This window comes from Panthera onca, chromosome B3 (assembly GCF_046562875.1).
Source record: "Panthera onca isolate mPanOnc1 chromosome B3, mPanOnc1 haplotype 2, whole genome shotgun sequence".
NCBI classification, from domain to species: domain Eukaryota; kingdom Metazoa; phylum Chordata; class Mammalia; order Carnivora; family Felidae; genus Panthera; species Panthera onca.
Window position 1 is genome coordinate 48,577,059 of NC_138344.1, and position 19,715 is coordinate 48,596,773.

Sequence of the window (19,715 nt, forward strand, 5' to 3'; positions counted from 1 at the left end):
AATAACACGTGGTTTAGTTTAATGCCTCTTTAATTCAGCAGTTATTATTTAGAGAAGAACCCTATGTAGTGACACAATCCCTAAAGAGTAGGGCAAAGTACTCTGGATGGTTTCTGTGATGGAGGTGAAGCTTTAACACTGATCCTACTCTGAGATCTGAGAACTGAATATTGTATCCTGGGAATGATAGGTTTTCTTTCTTTCTTTTTCTTTCTTTCTTTCTTTCTTTCTTTCTTTCTTTCTTTCTTTCTACTTTTTAATTTTTTTAAATATAATTTATTGTCAAATTGGTTTCCATACAACACCCAGTGCTCATCCCAAAAGATGCCCTCCTCAATGCCCATCACCCACTTTCCCCTCTCCCCCACCCCCCATCAACCCTCAGATTGTTCTCAGTATTTAAGGGTCTCTTATGGTTTGCCTCCTTCCCTCTCTGTAACTTTTTTTTACCCCTTCTCCTCCCCCCTGGTCTTCTGTTGAGTTTCTCAGGATCCACATATGAGTGAAAACATGTAGTATCTGTCTTTCTCTGCCTGACTTATTTCACTTAGCGTGATACTCTCCAGTTCCATCCACGTTGCTACAAAAGGCCATATTTCATTCTTTCTCGTTGCTAAGTAGTATTCCATTGTATATACAAACCACATCTTCTTTATCCATTCATCAGTTGATGGACATTTAGGCTCTTTCCATAATTTGGCTATTGTTGAAAGTGCTACTATAAACATTGGGGTACAAGTGCCCCTATGCATCAGCGCTCCTGTATCCCTTGGGTAAATTCCTAGCAGTGCTATTGCTGAGTCATAGGGTAGATCTATTTTTAATTTTTTTGAGGAACCTCCACACTGATTTCCAGATTGGCTGCACCAGTTTGCATTCCCACCAACAGTACAAGAGGATTGCCATTTCTCCACATCCTCGCCAACATCTGTTTTTCCTGAGCTGTTAATTTTAGCCACTCTGACTGGCGTGAGATGATATCTCAGTGTGGTTTTGATTTGTATTTCCCTGATAAGGAGCAACATTGAGCATCTTTTCACGTGCCTGTTGGCCATCTGGATGTCTTCTTTAAAAAAGTGTCTATTCATGTCTTCTGCCCATTTCTTCACTGGATTATTTGTTTTTTGGGTGTGGAGTTTGGTGAGTTCTTTATAGATTTTGGATACTAGCCCTTTGTCTGATATGTCATTTGCAAATATTTTTTCCTATTCCGTTGGTTGCCTTTTGTTTTGTTGATTGTTTCCTTTGCAGTGCAGAAGCTTTTTATCTTCATGAGGTCCCAAAAGCTCATTTTTGCTTTTAATTCCCTTGCCTTTGGAGATGTGTCAAGTAAAAAATTGCTGCGGCTGAGGTCAGAGAGGTTTTATCCTGCTTTCTCCTCTAGGGTTTTTGTGGTTTCCTGTCTCACATTCAGGTCCTTCATCCATTTTGAGTTTATTTTTGTGAATGGTATAAGAAAGTGGTCTAGTTTCAATCTTCTGCATGTTGCTGTCCAGTTCTCCCAGCACCATTTGTTAAAGAGACTGTCCTTTTTCCATTGGCTATTCTTTCCTGCTTTGTCAAAGATTAGTTGGCCATACATTTGTGGGTCCAATTCTGGAGTCTCTATTCTATTCCATTGGTCTATGTGTCTGTTTTTGTGCCAATACCATGCTGTCTTGATTACAGCTTTGTAATGATAGGCTAAACTATCATTTCACAGATGCAGCAAATGAAGTAAAAGTAGACTTTTAAAAGAGAATATCTTAAATATCAATTGGCATTAGAAAATATATTAACAGATTGACTTCCTTGATTTTAAAATTTGTGTGTGTGTGTGTGTTGTTTTCTTTATTTACTCTACAAAAAAAGGAAGATCCAAGACTGAAAATTCCAGCTCATCTGAGAGGAAAGACATCACTTGATTCTTCCAACGATCTGGGGCCTTTACCTGTAAGTTTGTAGAACTGCTAGCCATCTAACTTGGCTGTCTCCAGCGTTTCGTATTTTGGAATACAGTAGTTCTTTCACAACTATAAGTAATGTTATTTTAAAGTGTTGATGCCTTCTATGAAGAATGGAATATGGAAATTAACTGTGTAACCAATGCTGTTTTTTTGCCCATACATCTAAAACCCTTTTCTAAAATAATTGAAATACATTCTTCATTATAGCCAGGATGGGAAGAAAGAACTCATACAGATGGAAGAATCTTCTATATTAATCACAGTATGTGCAATAGGATTTTTTATTACATTATTTTTTGTAGTATTGAATGTTGCACAAGTTAATAAACAACATGTTTTTTCTCACCTTCTTCAGATATAAAAAGAACACAATGGGAAGATCCCCGGTTGCAGAATGTAGCAATAACTGGACCAGTAAGTCTCTTTATATGGGTATGCTCTGATGGGATTGTCCTCTCACCTGTCTTTTCAAGGGTGAATGGTCAAGGACATAATCCTACAGACTTTGAGAGGAAAACACGTCTGCAATTCTGTCCTCTCCCACCACCCCCACTCCAGGTTTCAATGGTTTGAAAAGAGGTATAAACTCATTGTCCTTACCCTTTCAATACACTTAGGAGACTAGTGAGGAGACTAGGTAGTCAAATGCCAAGGCAGTCGGCCCCTGTCCTCAGGCTGGTACTTGCCACTGCCTGAAAGAGAATGTTGGCAATCCTCAGCAGATCAGAGAGGAGCCAAGAATGTGCCAGGGGAGAAAGTAGACAGCACCCTACCAACTCCAAAGGCGTGTCTTGAACTTTTTGGTAGAAATTACTGTAAACACTGGCATATAAAATACTTACATTTAAGTATAAATATTATTGTGTATGATGTTTATACTGCTCTTCAGTCAGTTTAATGATAAGAGAGTCATTTTCTTCTTTTATATAGCTACTTATTCCATTTTTAGTTTTGAGATCTTCATTATTTTCTAGTTCACAAAAACAAGTGAAATTGAATATCCTGTTCTTTCAGACTACTCTTTAGTCTCCATGTTTAGTCTTTTTAAATAATGGGTAAAAAAGGCAACTCCTCAGAGTTCAAGGAAAAAGTACATTTTTCAAATTGTTCCCTTAATGGAGAAATCACTTTGAAGGTCTCTTTAGAAATGGAAATTTTCATTTCTAATATTTCTCTACTTGGAAGAAATTTCCTGTTTCTGGCTTTTTGCATTTCAAGAATATTGCATGATGAAAATTACAGCCGTGGGAATTGCTGAATACAATTTAATCTTAAACAGAGAAATTAAAATTTTTAAAGTTTTGTATTTGTTTTTCTGCAAATTAAACTTTTTCTTTCCAAATATTCTCTTTTAATGCCTTTAACTTATGTTCATAAAATATCCAGAGGGGAACTTTTAAAATTGTTCCAGAATAAAAACAACCTAAACCTTTTTTATTTTTCCAAAATTTTCAACTCAAGGCAGTGCCCTACTCCAGGGATTACAAAAGAAAGTATGAGTTCTTCCGAAGAAAGTTGAAGAAGCAGGTTAGTTATATTTATATTGAGTTCTTGGGAATGATTGTTCTGTACACTGAAAGTGTGGGACATGCACTTTTAAAAGTAAAAATAGAGAATTTATTCTCTATTTTAACAACTTTGAATAGTTTCTTATGTGGAAACCTTGCTTTTTCTTGACTACTCAATGTTACATGTCATTAGAGACCACAATTATATTGTGTTTCCTTATTTTTCAAGATATCTTGTAATATAGAACAATAGTATTAAAGTTTGCTCTTAAAGAGCTCTAACCTGGTTTCCTAGTGGGGTTTGTGGAGCTTGGGATTCAATCTGAGCAAGAGCAGTTCAGGAGATGATCCCGCAGCCTGGTCTCTGATTGTGTAGGAGGGCTCTCTAGATTCCTTTTCTGCTTGGACTGTTGTTTTCCAGTGACAGTTATTCATTCCCTACAACTTCAGATACAACCTACCTCTTCAAAATTTGAAAATACAACTGTGATTGAAACAGTGCTCTTGTTGCTGGTCTCCTTCTGCTTATCAGATGTGTTTAGTATACTTTTTTTTCCATCACTACAAATTTAATATTTGGAACTAAACTCATCATCTGCCCATCTATTTCATTTCTGTTGGTGATGACCGTTTTGTAATGCCTTTCTAATTTGCTCATACTTTTCCCCTTTCCCTGCAGTTTAGGAATACTGCCACTAGGTGGCTATATTGGGTTACACTTTCTTGTGTTCTAAGCCGGAAGCCTGCTTTTCCAAAGATTCAAGATGGTGGGTCTGCTACCACAGATTTTTTCATCCAAAACTTAACAAAGAATGAAATATAATAGTTGTTTAGTGAAAATATTTTGTGTCTTAATTAAAGCCTAAAACATCAGCAACTTTTTAAACTCATCTTCAATACTGACTGTGTAAAAATTCCTCTGGAAATTTGTCTTCTGCTTCTTAAAATTCTTTGGGATATTAAGACTGTTGATCTATTGGTCTGGTAAATATTTTCACTCTTAATGAAAATGTGCTGATAGAATAGAAGCTCTAGCTTCTCCACTTGCCACTCTGAACTCTTTCAAATATATTACAGTATCTAACTGTTGATGTCTTCCAGGCAGCAGGAGATATGGAACAAAGCCTTCATAAACAGGTCACAGAACACAGAAACCACAATGAAAGCAGTAATACTTATTAGGCTCTCACTGCATATCAGACATTCTTCTTAGCAATTTACATGTATTCATGTAAAATCTATACTAACTGTATAAGGAAGGGACTGTTATTATCACATTTTGTAGGTGACTAAACTGAGGCACAGAGAGATTTGGTAATGTGATCAAGTCCCATGGTAATTAGTGGCAAAGCCAGACAAGTGGTCTAGCTCCACAGTTCGTGTGCTTGATCAAAATTACATATATTGGTGATTAAGAGAGAAAGTTACCCAGAATGCAACAAAGGCATATAAAGAGATAAAAACATGAAAGAAAGGTTAAGAAACATGGAGTTATTCCAGAAGGAGAGACTCAAGAGCATGAGGAAGAGTCTAAGAACCTGCATCCTTAGTTTATCAAAAAGTCCCTAGTAGGATTTAAAAAATAAAATTCGTATCAGACACGTTACAGCAAAAGAGCAGAACACAAAACAAATAAAAATGTTTAAAAACTATCGCTACAAAGCCCTGAGTTGTCTTTAACCTTTTCCTCTTACCATCTCGTTAGTTAGGAACAAGGGTGGCTAATCATTATTGAGCTCACCACGCACCAGATACCAACTAAGCACATGAAATGCATTATCCCATTAAGTTCTGAAACAGCTCCATGGGATGACTATTATTATTGTCCCAACTTACAGATGAGGAAATTAATCCTAGAAAAGATATGTGAAATGGAGCTGGGATTTGAACACCAGACCCTGACCCCAGAATCCACACTCTGGTCCACTACTCAGCCCAAACAGGGAAGTTGCTCCTCCTGCCGTCTGTCTCTTCCATTGCCCTCCCTCTCTCACAGGGTCTGTTTCAGGGTCCTTAACTGATTGGTGTGCCTCTTCTCTCTCCTTTTATTTTACCCCCCCAAAATTTTTTTTTAAGTTTATTTTGAGAGACAGCACACAAGCTGGAGTGAGGGAGAGGTAGAGGGATGTGGAGAGAAAGAATCCCAAGCAGGTTCCACTCTGTCAGTGTAGAGCCCACTGTGGGGCTTGAACTCACAAACTGTGAGATCATGACCTGAGCTGAAATCAAGAGTCCAATGCTTAGCCCACTGAGCTACCCAGGCACCCATTGTCTCTCCTTTTAAAACCACCCTCTACTCCACCCCGTCAGCCTCTGAGAACAATCTGATCTTGCAACCCCCTGCTCAGCAGTTTTCCCAGTCAGCACCCCTGCTTCCTACACTCTGACCCCAGGTGACTTTTCACCTTCTCTTCTCACTGCAACCCCTTCCCTCCTTTCTGCTCCCTCTCGCTGTTAAATACATGAGACTCCCCTGTGTGCTCTTCCCTTGGCCTGCTGCTCCTCAGGCCTTCCCTCCCTCTCCCTCTCCCTCTAGTCAGGACTTGCTCTTAAAGCCTCCTGGATCACCTCCCTTGCAATTAATATAGCTCAGTCTTTTAGGTCCCACCAAACATGGCTTATATCTTTATTATTAGCAGTTTTCTTACTCTTCCAAGTCTCAGGATTAGTAACATTTACATTTGTTTCTCACACGCAAACTGGATTATAAACTCCTTGAGGAAGGAACCATATCTTATACCACATTTTTATTCTTTTTACCTCCCATCCCCATTACCATAGCTACATAGCATGCGGTCTGGCCCAGAGCATGCGGCTGCCCAAGAGCAGTCCCTCAGTAAATGCTAGGCTGCACAGATGCCTAGTGTCTAATCTAAAAGTGTTTTCCTCCAATATTGCCTTTATTTTTAAGTGCGTAAGCAGCAGAGGAAACTGCCTATATTATGCTCATATTGCTTATAAAAACTGCCTATATTACTATGTTTCTGTAGGGCTTTCCATTTTCCCTAAACATCTTAAGAGTGAAATTGATTTTTTTTCCATTAGAATAAACTCTCTTGCCTTTTTTTGAAGTGACAAAATTTTCTCTTATGGGTTTCCACCTGCACATTGTTCACAAAGCACTCAAGAGTGAAATATTCATATATCTTTTTATAAAATTTACAGTAAGATCTGCCTAAAAGCATAGTTATCTACATTTGTCACATAAGAAAAGGACATACAAAAAAATCAATGAGACAGCAGAGACTTGAGAGCTAAGACTTTCTTAACTTCTGTCTTCAGTTTCTTCATCTATAAAATGGAGATCATATTAATAGCTTCTTCATTGTGTTGTTATGAGGAGTAAATGAGTTCACCCATTAAAATGCTGGGAACCATGCCTGGGACAGTCTGTAAATGTTAGTGCCTATTAATGAGTGTGGCAGGAGAGGCTCCAAGGAAGAAAGGTGGAGGTTGGGAAAAACCCTGAACCAACGGGCAGGCAGCAAATAGCAGGCATTGGCTAGACTGTAGGTCGCAGGATGGTATTGGAACTTAATATAGAAACGACTGCTCATGAAATGCCTTCATTGTGAGCATTATTGCCACTATCAGTAACTGCCTCTTCCAGTATAAAAATCAAAAGTCTATATTGTTATGTAATTAGAGAAAAATGTGTGAATTCTTTTATACCATAAAGGAAATATGAGGCGATATTCCTAGTCATGTGTTCCCTAATAAAGGGTCTTGGGCACAAGGTAGAACACAATGATTTTATTTCCATGAGAAATAAATTTGCCATCATGTTGAATTGATTTAAAGCATACGTCTCTCTTCTCTGGGTTTTCAGAATGACATTCCAAACAAATTTGAAATGAAACTTCGCCGTGCAACTGTCCTTGAGGACTCTTACCGGAGAATTATGGGTGTCAAGAGAGCAGATTTTCTCAAGGCTAGACTGTGGATTGAGTTCGATGGTGAAAAGGGATTAGATTATGGAGGAGTGGCCAGAGAATGGTTCTTCTTGATCTCAAAGGAAATGTTTAACCCTTATTATGGGTTGTTTGAATATTCTGCTACGTAAGTATCTTCACAATAACTGTATTCACAATGACAGAAAAAAAAATCACCTGGGTGGCTCAGTCGGTTGAGCATCCAACTCTTGATTTCAGCTCAGGTCATAATCCTGGGGTCATGGGATAGAAGAGCCCCGCATCAGGCTCTGCACTGTAGGTGGAGCCTGCTTGGGATTCTCCCTCTCTCTCTGCTCCCCTCCCCTGCTCGCTTCTCTCTCTCCTCCTCTCCCCTGCTCACGCCCTCCTTAAAATATAATTAAAAAAAAAAAATGAAAGTAACAAAGACGTTCTATGATGCAAGGAAATGTGTGTTACAATGTGCCAGAAAGGGGAGACTATAACTAATGTTGTTTCAGAAATAACTCTGTAAAAAACTGTGGTAAAATATGCATAACATGAGATTTACCATTTTAACCATTTTAAGTGTGCAGTTTAGCAGCATTAAGCACCTTCACAAGGTTGTGCAATTGTCACCACCATCCATCTCCTGAATTTTCTCATCATCCCAGACTGAAACTGTACCCATTAAACACTAATTCCCTTGTTCCCTGGAAGTCACCATTCTGCCTCTGTGTGAATTTGACTACTCTAGTTACTTCATTTAAGTGGAATCATACAGTATTTTTCCTTTTGTAACTGACTTATTTCATCAGCATAATGTATTTAAGGTTCATCCACAGCATAGCATATTTTCTTTCTTTTCGAGGCCCATTACATGAGAGGAATACCACATTTTGTGTATCCATTCTTCTATTGATGAACATTTGGGTTGTTTCCACCCTTTGACAGAAATGACTATTTTTAAAACCATTAAATCCAGTGGTCTAATGTGGTTCTAATAGAAGTAAACAACTCCAAAAAGAGAGAGCTAATTTATAATTATTTGTCATATTAAAATTTTTATATGAAGTGTGGAGAGGAGCATTTAAATGTGGCTGTCTTTACAGGGATAATTATACCCTGCAGATAAATCCAAACTCTGGATTGTGTAATGAGGATCACCTCTCTTACTTCAAGTTTATTGGCCGGGTAGCGGGAATGGCAGTTTATCATGGCAAACTGTTGGATGGTTAGTATTAAGCATAAAACTTTTTTTTTAAGTAAAATTATCTTATTTCTTTCATTTGGTAATCATTTTTCAATATATTTTATTTTTTTGAAAGGTTTTTTCATCCGCCCATTTTACAAGATGATGCTACACAAACCAATAACACTTCATGATATGGAATCAGTGGTATGTCTTTTTCACTTATAATGTGGAGAAAGTATGATTTAACAAGCAACTGGTTATTTTAAAGTTAGAATTTAATGATGAAATTAAGATTATCGTGTTCTAAATTATAAACACGTATTTTCCCCAGCATTCTGTTATGAAAATTTTCTAACACATAATAAAAGTTTAAAAATTTTACAGTGGACAGGGGCACCTGGGTGGCTCAATTGGTTGAGCATCTGACTTCGGCTCAGGTCATGATTTCATGTTTCCTGAGTTTGAGCCCCACATCAGGCTCACTGCTGTCAGCTCAGAGCCTGCTTGATATCCTCTGTCCCCTCTCTCTCCCCCCCTCCCCCACTTAAGCGCTCTCTCTCTCTCTTTCTCTCTCTCTCTCAAAATAAATATTTAAAAAAATTTTTATAGTGGACATATGTGCTCCACCGCCAAGATTCCATACTTGGCTTATTTTATTACATATCTATCCATCAGTTCCCCCATGTGTCCATCAATCCATCTTTTTTTGTTTTTTGATGCATTTCAAATAATGTTACAATATCAGTAACTTCTCCCTAATTACTTCAATGTGCTATATACAACAAGTTTATGTATTTCTTGCATCAACATTTGAACTGTGATCTTTTATGATAAATGGCGTATATTTTCAAAATGGCAGTCCTTGTGGTTAGGCCACTATAAAGAAATGGAAACCTAAGGATTAAAGCCCTGACTATAGCCTTGCTACCTGTACTGAATAGCCTCATATACTGTGTGTACACATGGATTCCAAGATCTCTTCTTGGGTACCAAGTACATTTTTGATTCCTTTCTTAGGATACCTTATCAAGGTGGATGGTGTAATTCCTTATGACTCATAAGATTTTGGTTATTTGAGTTGTCTAATTGAGGTTCTGTATTTAATTTGAGGTTTTTCTTTAACTTGGGCCGGGTATGCATAACAACTTGCTCATAGCTTCTTAAACAGACTCTCAATTGGCCATATGAGAAAGGTGCTAAGTGCTCCTGGGTATCCATGGAAGTTAGTACTCATCAGAAAACCATTTTATTTGACGCTTCAACTGGATAATAAAATCTGTACCTCCACTGCTGCTACATAGAAATAGATTTTCAAACTTTCAAACTGGGCATCACTCAGAGGCACCTGGATGGCTCAGTTGGTTAAGCGTCTGACTCTCGATTTCGGCTCAGGTCATGATCTCATGGTTTGTGAGTTTGAGCCCTGCATTGGGCTCTATGCTGACAGTGCAGAGGTTGCTTGGGATTCTCTCTCCCTCCCTCTCTCTGCCCCTCTCCGCTCGTGCTCTCTCTCTCTAGTTACTGCATTCTTTTTATATCACGTGTGTATAGGAAAAGATGTCCTACTGACTTTTCATCTTTTGTCCAAGTGTTCAGACCCTCAGCATACTTTGTTTCCAGGTTCATGGGTTTTCTTGTTATGTACAAATTTTAAATATGCAATTTCCTCATCTAGGATAGTGAGTATTACAATTCACTAAGATGGATTCTTGAAAATGATCCAACAGAACTGGACCTCAGGTTTGTCATAGATGAAGAACTTTTTGGACAGGTTTGTAAATTTTGATTAATTAAAATGGTCCATAAATTTTGCAACAACTGTTATAACTCAAGTTTAGAAGTTAAATAATTCATATTCTGAACACATTTCTGTGCTCTGTTTTTAAATTTATTTTCCAGTAACAAAAGCTGTCTCAGCAAGAATTTCTGCTTTCTTTGACATTTGACTCATTCCATGTTTATTTTAGTAAAACTAATATTTTAAGTTTTCTTAGCTTGTGAATGGATTTAATTTAAAACACTGTGTTTCTGGTATAACTATGATATGTATATTTTATTTTTTTCACTAAAATAACATATCAAGATATCATGCTTAATTTCAGACACATCAACATGAGTTGAAAATTGGTGGATCCGAAATTGTTGTCACCAACAAGAACAAAAAGGAATATATTTAGTAAGTATTTTGTTAGTAAGTATTTTATTATATTTAATAAATACTTTACTGGAAATAACTTTGTAGTTCTTTGTGGGAAGACCTTTTGTATCTTCTTTCTCTTTCTTCCTTCATCACCAGAGTCTCAGTGTTCTTTTTTCTCTTTCTATTACAATGCCATATTATCCATTCATAATCACTTTTTTGCCTTGGGCTTACCTAGCCTTTATTTATTTATTTATTTATTTATTTATTTATTTATTTTGTTTCCAGCTGGAATAAATATATCTTAAATTTTTTCCTTGGTTCATGTGAAAAAAATGAAATGTTTTGTTTCTTTTTAGTCTTGTAATACAGTGGCGATTTGTAAACCGAATCCAGAAGCAAATGGCTGCTTTTAAAGAGGTATTCATTTACTTTCGTTTGTTCTTCTGTAATTTTAAAGTAAAATTCAGAAGTTTCAAGTATTGGGGCCCACCATGTCTGGGAAGAATTAATAGATGACTGGCTTTTAAAAATAATTTTTCATTATATTTTTATATTAAAAATATTAAAATGGACAGATGTTCAGTGTTAAAACTCAGTCATTGAAGAAGTGCATACAGTTAACATTGACAATCCCCCTTCATGTCAGTCCCCACTTCTCATCTTTTCCCAGTCATGACTGCTGCATCTTAAGCAATCTTAGGTGAATAAGAGTCAAGAGTGGGGAGTAGGGAGGGGCACCTGGGTGACTCAGTCAGTTAAGCCTCTGACTTCAGCTCAGGTCAGGATCTCATGGTTTTTGAGTTCGAACCCCACATCAGGCTCTGCGGTGACAGCATGGAACCTGCTTTGGATCTTCCCTCTCTCTCTCTCTGCTCCTCCCCTGCTCGCACTCTCTCTCTCTCTCAAACATTAAAAAAAAAAAAAAAAGACTGCTGTAGGGATAGTGGAATATGCCACCTATTTTCCTACACGGGATCACACTATACATGTTGGTTTGTGACTTGCTTTCTTCTCTTATCAAATATTTATTGGAGATCCTTACATGTCAAGATGCATAACTACCCTTCCTTGTGCTTGGGGTGCATTTTATTCATAATGTAAATTCGTAAATTATTTAAATTTCCCCCATTGGTGGACATTTAGGCTATTGTCAGTGCACTCATTTCTTAAACTAACTTAAAATCTTCTGTTACATATTCATCAAGTACTTTTTTAATTTATTCAGTATCGAGCACTCACTATGTATGTGGTGCTGCACAAGGCAGAAAGACATAGGTCCTGCTTTAGAGGGCAGCGCATCTGGAGTGAAGTGGACAGAGGCAAGCTTGAAGTGCTTGGTAAGCACAGGGAAGAGCTGGAAAAGGGAAAGAGGAGGTGCAGGAAGGGATAGGGAAGGCCTAGAGGACCTGGCCAGCCGCACAGAAGAAGGCAATGTGTTCTAAACACAACGAATGGCACATGTAGTCTGGCAATAAGACAGACTGTGCACATGTTAGAGAAAATGCCAGCAATTCAAACACTGTTGAGGTGATGCAGGAGGTAGAACTAAGCTGGAAAGCTGAGCAATAGCAGGTTATGAAGGGTCTCTTTGCTAAACTGAAAACAGATGGAATTTGGGGTTTTTGTGGAAGGCGAATGAGGGGAAGGAAGGTGGCATTAAAGGCTGTTCTCCAGTAAAACAGCAGGATTCAATTTACATTTTAGACCATTCTGGAAGTGGTGGGTAGTGAGTTAGAGATGGGTGAGACTAGCAGCAGGGCCAGATGGGAAGGTGCTACGGGGATCCAGGTGAGAAAAAGGAAGTCAGGAGCTAAGGTGGTGTGGTAAGATAGCCGTGTGTGTATTTGAATGGCATTCCAAAGGGACAACTGGAGCTTAGTGTGCTTTAAAGGATGGAGATCTGGGGGGCAGCATGGATTTGGGAATCATCTGTTTATGTGCACTGGAGCTGTGGACTAGGTAAGGCGGGAAATTGGAAAGAATGGTAAGAACAGCGAAAGTAGATGGCCACCGTGGAGATGTGGGAACACCAACATTGAAGGAATGAGCAGTAGAAAAGGAGACTTCGGAGCACCTGGGTAGCTCAGTCAGTTAAGCGACAGACTCTTGATCTCAGCTCAGGTCGCGATCAAGCCCCAGCTCTGTCAACACAAAGCCTTCTTGGGATTCTCTCTCTCCCTTCTCTATACCCCTCTCCTGTTTATACGCTCTCTCACCCTCTCTCTCTCTCTCAAAATAAATACACTTAAAAAAACACACACAGCAATATCTGGGTCATAACCCTGGACCTGGAGACTAATTCAGTTGGACCAGACATTGCTTTAAGAAAAAGAAAAAGGAAAGGAAACTTTGAAGGAAATTAGCAAATGCAGACAGAGACACAAGAGAAAAACCACCAACAGCAGGCAAAGTTTCAAGAACAGAGGTGTGTTCGACAATATCATAGTGTGGATAAGTCAAATAAGATACAGAACTAGAAAGTGTTTATCAGAGTTAGCCCCAGAGCTGTCTTTGACTCTTTCCAGCACAGCTTCAGGGAAGCAGTGGTGGGCAGGTCAGATAGCAGTGGGTGGAGGCAGGGACAAGGGTGAGCAGGTGGGTTCAGTAATGTGTAATAACTTGGCAGTAAGGAGAAGAAAGACGGGTTTGCTTTTTTGTTGTGTTTTTAAGGTAGATAGGCTTAAATAAATGTAAATGCATAAGGAGTGAGATAATAAAGGGAAGGAGGTTTAGTGAAATGAGCCCCTTGGGAAAGCAAATAAAGCACAGAGAGAAAGCAGTACCCGTCTCCACTGAGTGAGAAGGGGGCCACAATGGATTTCGGTGCTGGTTCGTACGTGGGAATGCAGAAGGCTGAGGGAATTCCATAAGCACCCCTATGTTCTCTTTCAAATAAAAATTATCTGCTGTAAAGAAGGGATGGAAGAGAAGGAAGCGGCTTGGGAAATGTGGGGAAGTTTCACAACAGCTGCTTTGAGGAATCAGTGAGAGAAAACAGACTGTGGACACATACATTTTCTTGCCAGTATTGAAATCTTGGTTAACTTAAGAAGCCATGGCTGGGTAGTGGTAGGGATCTCTGTGGATGTGGGATTTCTCCAGTAACAGCCCAGAAGCTGAAGTATAAGAATGAGGATCAACTCTGCTAACCAGGTTTTTAAATACATTCTTTCTACTAGGGATTTTTTGAACTAATACCACAGGATCTCATCAAAATTTTCGATGAAAACGAACTAGAGGTAAGAAACATTCTTACTTTAAAACAGGATTTTTATACTCATTATTTTTCTTGTCTACAGTTTGACTTTTCTTATTATGTAGCTTCTTATGTGTGGATTGGGAGATGTCGATGTGAATGACTGGAGAGAACACACAAAGTATAAAAATGGCTACAGTATGAACCATCAAGTGATACAGTGGTTTTGGAAGGTAATTGAAAGCTTCTGTTTCCATAAATTACTTTTCAATAGATTCAATCATGTTTAACCATACTAGTGGATTACACATAGATAACATCGATGATGTTGTTTTGTATACGTCTACCTTCTGGGTGTAGTTCCAACCTCCATAGGTATTTATAGATAAGTAAGTGTTCAGAATGTAGTAAATGGCAGTAACAGCTGCAATGAGTGCTTAGTTCCTTATTAACTTAGAAACTGTTTGAGAGCACTTGTAATAACCTACAGTGTATTCTCTGGGACTCCTGCATGGCTCCTTTAAATGTGATTTTCCATCTAATAGAGAAATGTGTATGCAACTCAATAATATCAGTAAATGTAATTTTTAAAAAGCCGTGACTCACATCCAAGAAGATATTTTTGTCACTTCATTAGAAGACTGTGATCTCATTCTAACGAGGTACCATGTAGCCTTGGAAGTGAAGTTTTAGAAACTTTATAGTCACCCATAAACATAAATGTAACTAACAGAAAGGTGTACATTTAATAACTGATCATGAATACCAAAAATTCTGACAGCATTCTTCAGGATAGTTGTGTTACTTTTGTTCCAGTGATATTCCTAAATGCTGTTTTTATCTTATTCAGGCTGTTCTAATGATGGATTCAGAGAAAAGAATCCGATTACTCCAGTTTGTCACTGGCACATCTCGTGTGCCTATGAATGGGTTTGCGGAACTATATGGTAAGGATTTTCCATAGATCACTTAAAAATGGAGTGATGCCACTTGTCTTTTCATTGCTGATTAGTTTTCAAGCTTCTATCATTTATGCAAACATTTAGCTTAGTAAAAAGAATTAAGATCCTTAGATGATTTAATCAGACACACTGAAGTACACCAGAAGATACGCACACCTTCTAATCAGATACCAAAGGAAAAAGCATACAATGACTCGAGTTACTTTCTACTTTTGAGTTTTATTTTATATTTTTAAAGTTTATTTATTTATTTGGAGGGGGGGGGGAGGGACAGAAAGAGAGAGAGGGAGAAAGAGAATCCCAAGCAGGCTCGAACTCACGAACCATCAAATCATGACCTGAGCCAAAACCAAAAGTTGGACACTTAACCGACTGAGCTACACAGGTGCCCCTCCAACCTTGAATTTTAAATTTGATTCCCACTGTATGTTCCATCACATAAAAAGCATTGTCTGTAGGGTGATAATTTAGGGCAACATGTAACGTCCCACAGAATGTTAGTAAGTGTACAAAAAAAAAAAAAATAAAGAGGGAAATACATTTGAGGGAAATACTAGACTAAACAAAGTTGAGTAGATTTCTTTGGGACTCGTTCAGAATCTTTACTATGAAAAAAAGGGGTTTCCAAAATGTATTTGATCATGGAATCCATGTGTATGTGCATTGGCATGTGTGATGTGCGTGGTTGTGTGTTGTGCCTGCCTCTGTGTGTGTGTGTGTGTGTGTGTGTGTGTGTGTGTGTGTGTGGTGCATGTATATGTGGTAGTGATTAGAGGGTAGAGAATCTCATGAAACTACTATTCCTCAGCTTTGTAGGAAATGGCAGGACTGGTGACAAGACTGCACATATCTTTCATATTCAAAATAGTTACTATAAAGTGAAATTCTGCAGATCCTATCAAACTGTTTTCCAGTTGATATATCTCATAGCACTAGAGGTGTGTTTTGTAAAAATAACCACTGGGGCACCTGGGTGGCCGAGTCAGTTGAGCATCCAACTCTCAATTTCAGCTCAGGTCATGATCTCACTGTTCATGGGTTCAAGCCTCATGTCAGGGTCTGTGCTGACAATGCAGAGCCTGCTTGGGATTCTTTCTCTCCATCTCTCTCTGCCCCTCCCCCCACCACTCTCCTCTCCCTCTCTCAAAAATAAATAAACATTTAAAAACCCTACTGTTTCTGATGTAGATCACCTTTTCTCAAATCAATGAATATCTATTTATTGAAATGACATTTACTTGCTTTTAAAGATTTTAAGAAGAATATCTTTCAGAGAAGGTATAGCTCAGATAGAGTCCCACTCAGAGCAACAACGAAGTTTAGAATTGTTCTGGGAATGACAAGTCAGAACTGCTGCGTCAGTAGTTACTGAGCTGAATTTTTCATGCAAAGAGAAAGCTGCCGCTGTCTGATGGGATCACTAACCCCCAGCCCCGTCGGTCTCCTCCTCAGCAAACCTGGTCTCCTTAAGCTTCACGTATATTTGTTTGCAGAACCCGTTAAGCACCTGCCACTTCCCCGCCTAGAGCTACCGCGCACCCTGAGAAGAATGGGGCTTTGCCCTAACCAGTACGCCCCTTCCTTGCCTAGTTAGATATCTTTGCATTTGTCTTTGCAGTGATTTCCCGTGACTTCCCTTCCTTTCTCTTTTCTTACACTTTAGCCAATTACAGTAGGGAAAGATCAAGGCAGGACAAACACCCGCTTCCATGTCTAGCTCCACATCCCTCTCTTAGGCAGTCCAGGCCTACAGCCATCCACCGATTTCATGAATTGTTTGGAATTTGGGGGAAGTATCCCACACATGGAGCCAGAGGTGGTTGATTAGAATATAACACAAATTCTTATGCACTTTCAGAAAGAAGTAGCAGTTGCTTCAAAATGTTAATATTATAATGCACTATCATCTAGCCAATTAAAAGTGTGTAAGGTTTATATCGGTTGACTTAGAGGAAATTTTTGCAATGGATTGTTAAGGTGAGAGAATCAAGAGGCAGGGAAATATATATTATTCCATGTTATGGAAAACAATGACTAAAGTACTGACATTTTAACTGTGAACATAATTGTGATGTATGGTGTGTATAAAGCAATACTTTTTGAGAAAACTAATATTGAGAATAGCCAATATTCTTAGTACTGCTTCTGGCAATTACACTCACACACATAATTGGATAGATTATAAGATATGGGGAAAAGTATGGAAGGTTTTACATGAGTTATTAACACTGATTACCTGGGTGGTTGGAGGATGCTGAGAATTGGGGAAAGGAAGAGCTAAGTGAAAACTTCAAAGAAAAAAAAATGTCTGAAAGTGTCCATGATAAAACAAAAATGTAGCATGGATAACATGATCACGTGCAAACAAAATTCCACATGCATGCACATGCACAAAACGATTCATGATCTAATAAATCAGATTTAATAGTGGAATTTGAGGTTATTTTTATACCCTTCATTATATTTTTCTCTATTGCTTCAATTTTCTTGCCGTGAGATTATATAATCAGAAAAAAATAAAGCTTTTTTTAGTGGGACTGAAAAAAGAAAGAAAATAACTCATTTTCTCTTTGTACCTATGAAGGAGGTGGTATATGGAAACACAGAGCTAGGAAACAGCAAAAATACCACCAGACATACTACCTAGAGGCAGAGAGACACCGTGGCCATAGACGAGCTGATGGAGGGGAATCTTTATCTCCTGTCTGGACGATGAAGCCATCAAGTGTAGGAGAGCCTTAATTTCTTACGAGTTTAAAGAAACTCGATTAGTTCTCTGCATGTTTAAGTTCTACATTGGAAAAATGAGTTGTGAAATTCTAGGGATTCCTATAAAGAATAAATGAAACTAGGGGTGCCTGAGTGGCTCAGTTGGTTAAGCGTCCAACTTCGGCTCAAGTCATGATCTCACGGTTCTTGAGTTCGAGCCCCGCATCAGGCTATGTGCTGACAGCTCAGAGCCAGGAGCCTGCTTCGGATTCTGTGTTACCTCGCTCTCTGCCCCTCCCCCATTCACACTCTCTCTCTCTCTCTCTCTCTCTCTCTCTCTCTCTCTCTCAAAAATAAATAAATAAATAAATAAATAAATAAATAAATAAATAAGAGAATGAGTGAAACCAGAGCAACCCTTCTTCCTTACAGGCTCAAATGGACCACAGTCATTTACAGTTGAACAGTGGGGTACCCCTGAAAAGCTGCCAAGAGCCCATACATGGTAAGTGGTTTCTTAAACACTTAGAGAATGAGTTTTCTGAGAGTAAAGCTCCCGTGACAGATAGTCTAGGTACAGAAGGTCTAGCCGCTCTGTGCTGCAGCAGCAGCAGCAGCAGCAATGGAGGAAGCAGAAACACCAACCCAGGAACAGGTGTATCTTTGCCAGGTAGGCCTGGGCTTGAAGTCCAGGTAGGTGAACATTGGAGAGGCCAGTCTCAGCTGTTGACCATATATTGCCTCCCTTGCATGAAGGATGGGCCATCCCAAGAGAAGCTGGAACATTCCCTTTTGGAGATTAAAGTAGCAGATGAACCCAGACATTTGGAAGTCAAGGTGGTTTTGACAGGACACGACCAAGAATCATGGGATGAGTGCATGGCTACAGTCCAGTCCTGTATCTTCCTTCTCCCCAATGATAAAACGTCTTCCAGCATTGTTGACCATGTCATGAGTAGCACCATTACTTTTGGTCTGTCAGCTTGGTAACCAGTCCCTCTCTGTTCTTTCAGCTTTAATCGCTTGGACTTGCCACCCTATGAATCATTTGAAGAATTATGGGATAAACTTCAGATGGCAATTGAGAACACTCAGGGTTTTGATGGTGTTGATTAGATTCCAAATAACAATCTGGAGTGTTTCACTGCCTCTTTTGTATAAGCAAAATCTTGACTTATGGTTTTCCAGGGAACTACTAAACCTGGGCCATTGTTTCTTCCCAGAGAGTGGGGAAAAATCATATAAAAGCATATGAAAAAATAGTATGACAGCCTTACCATTATTTCATTCACTCTTAAATAATGTGTTGCATTTACACAGCTGTTTCTCTGTCTTTAGAGTTCACACTCTAGGATATAAGTCCTGTGTGCCTGAAATAGTGAGTTCTGTCCTTAACATTTACCTCTTTTACAGTATTGGCCAGGCAGTTGTTTCTTAAACTACTGAAATGATAACTGTGAAATATTTGTGATAAGTGTCATGTGTGAAAAGTGTGATGCTTTTTGAGAAGGAAAACTGAAATTTGGAAAAGAACACTTTACAATGGAGTAAACTGCGATATACTTAGTGCTGCCTGCAGCTCTTTATTATTTTGTAGACCTTCCTGCCGCACCTTAGCACCCAGATTTTTGGAAGACCCTTGGGAAGTGTGTTACCTATACTTTTAGTCAACTGACTCACTTGCAAAAAACAAAAAATGTTTGCTTCTTTATTTTAAAAGTATTTGGCTTTTGTTAACATGTAGCTTTACTAAACAAGGTGGTTTGTAAGATACGTGAAGCAAGTTCAAATTTGCAGAACGTGAAGAGTATTAACTCCGTTGCCTTTCCTGTATATCCTCATGGTTCATCAGCATGGTCATCACTCCTTCGCGTTTAGGGGAAAAGAATTCCTTCTTGGAACATTAAACGAAAGCTCCACAGAGCAGTATTTCTAAGTATGCCTTGAAGAACTAAGTTAAGTGTATAGTACTTTTCTAGTCATTCTTTACACTTGCACAATTACGTAGTAAATCTATGTTTACAGGGTTTATTATGTTTACAGACTAAGCTAATTTCTATAGTTGCATTTTTATATTTTTAGTATTTCACTTTAGTCAAAAAACCAAATAATTTGTTAAAAATAACCAAAGAATAGTCATGATGCACAATTTGTATTAAATTTATT

At 38.5% G+C, this 19,715-nt stretch overlaps 1 protein-coding gene across 5 annotated transcripts in view; it reads left to right on the forward strand.

Annotated features, from left to right (window-relative positions):
* Positions 1–18,679, forward strand: part of NEDD4 (NEDD4 E3 ubiquitin protein ligase) — a 133,588-nt gene extending 114,909 nt beyond the window's left edge. For all 5 annotated transcript variants that reach the window (XM_060618453.3, XM_060618454.3, XM_060618455.3 and 2 more), the window contains 15 exons: positions 1,852–1,932; positions 2,154–2,208; positions 2,302–2,360; positions 3,408–3,473; positions 7,284–7,513; positions 8,457–8,578; positions 8,673–8,743; positions 10,215–10,310; positions 10,642–10,715; positions 11,039–11,099; positions 13,862–13,921; positions 14,004–14,111; positions 14,729–14,825; positions 17,982–18,054; positions 18,563–18,679. In XM_060618453.3, coding sequence (XP_060474436.2) covers positions 1,852–1,932; positions 2,154–2,208; positions 2,302–2,360; positions 3,408–3,473; positions 7,284–7,513; positions 8,457–8,578; positions 8,673–8,743; positions 10,215–10,310; positions 10,642–10,715; positions 11,039–11,099; positions 13,862–13,921; positions 14,004–14,111; positions 14,729–14,825; positions 17,982–18,054; positions 18,563–18,665 — 1,356 coding nt within the window. In that variant the 3' untranslated portion in view covers positions 18,666–18,679. The remainder of the gene's footprint in view (positions 1–1,851; positions 1,933–2,153; positions 2,209–2,301; positions 2,361–3,407; positions 3,474–7,283; positions 7,514–8,456; positions 8,579–8,672; positions 8,744–10,214; positions 10,311–10,641; positions 10,716–11,038; positions 11,100–13,861; positions 13,922–14,003; positions 14,112–14,728; positions 14,826–17,981; positions 18,055–18,562) is intronic.
* The last annotated feature ends 1,036 nt before the right edge of the window (positions 18,680–19,715 follow it).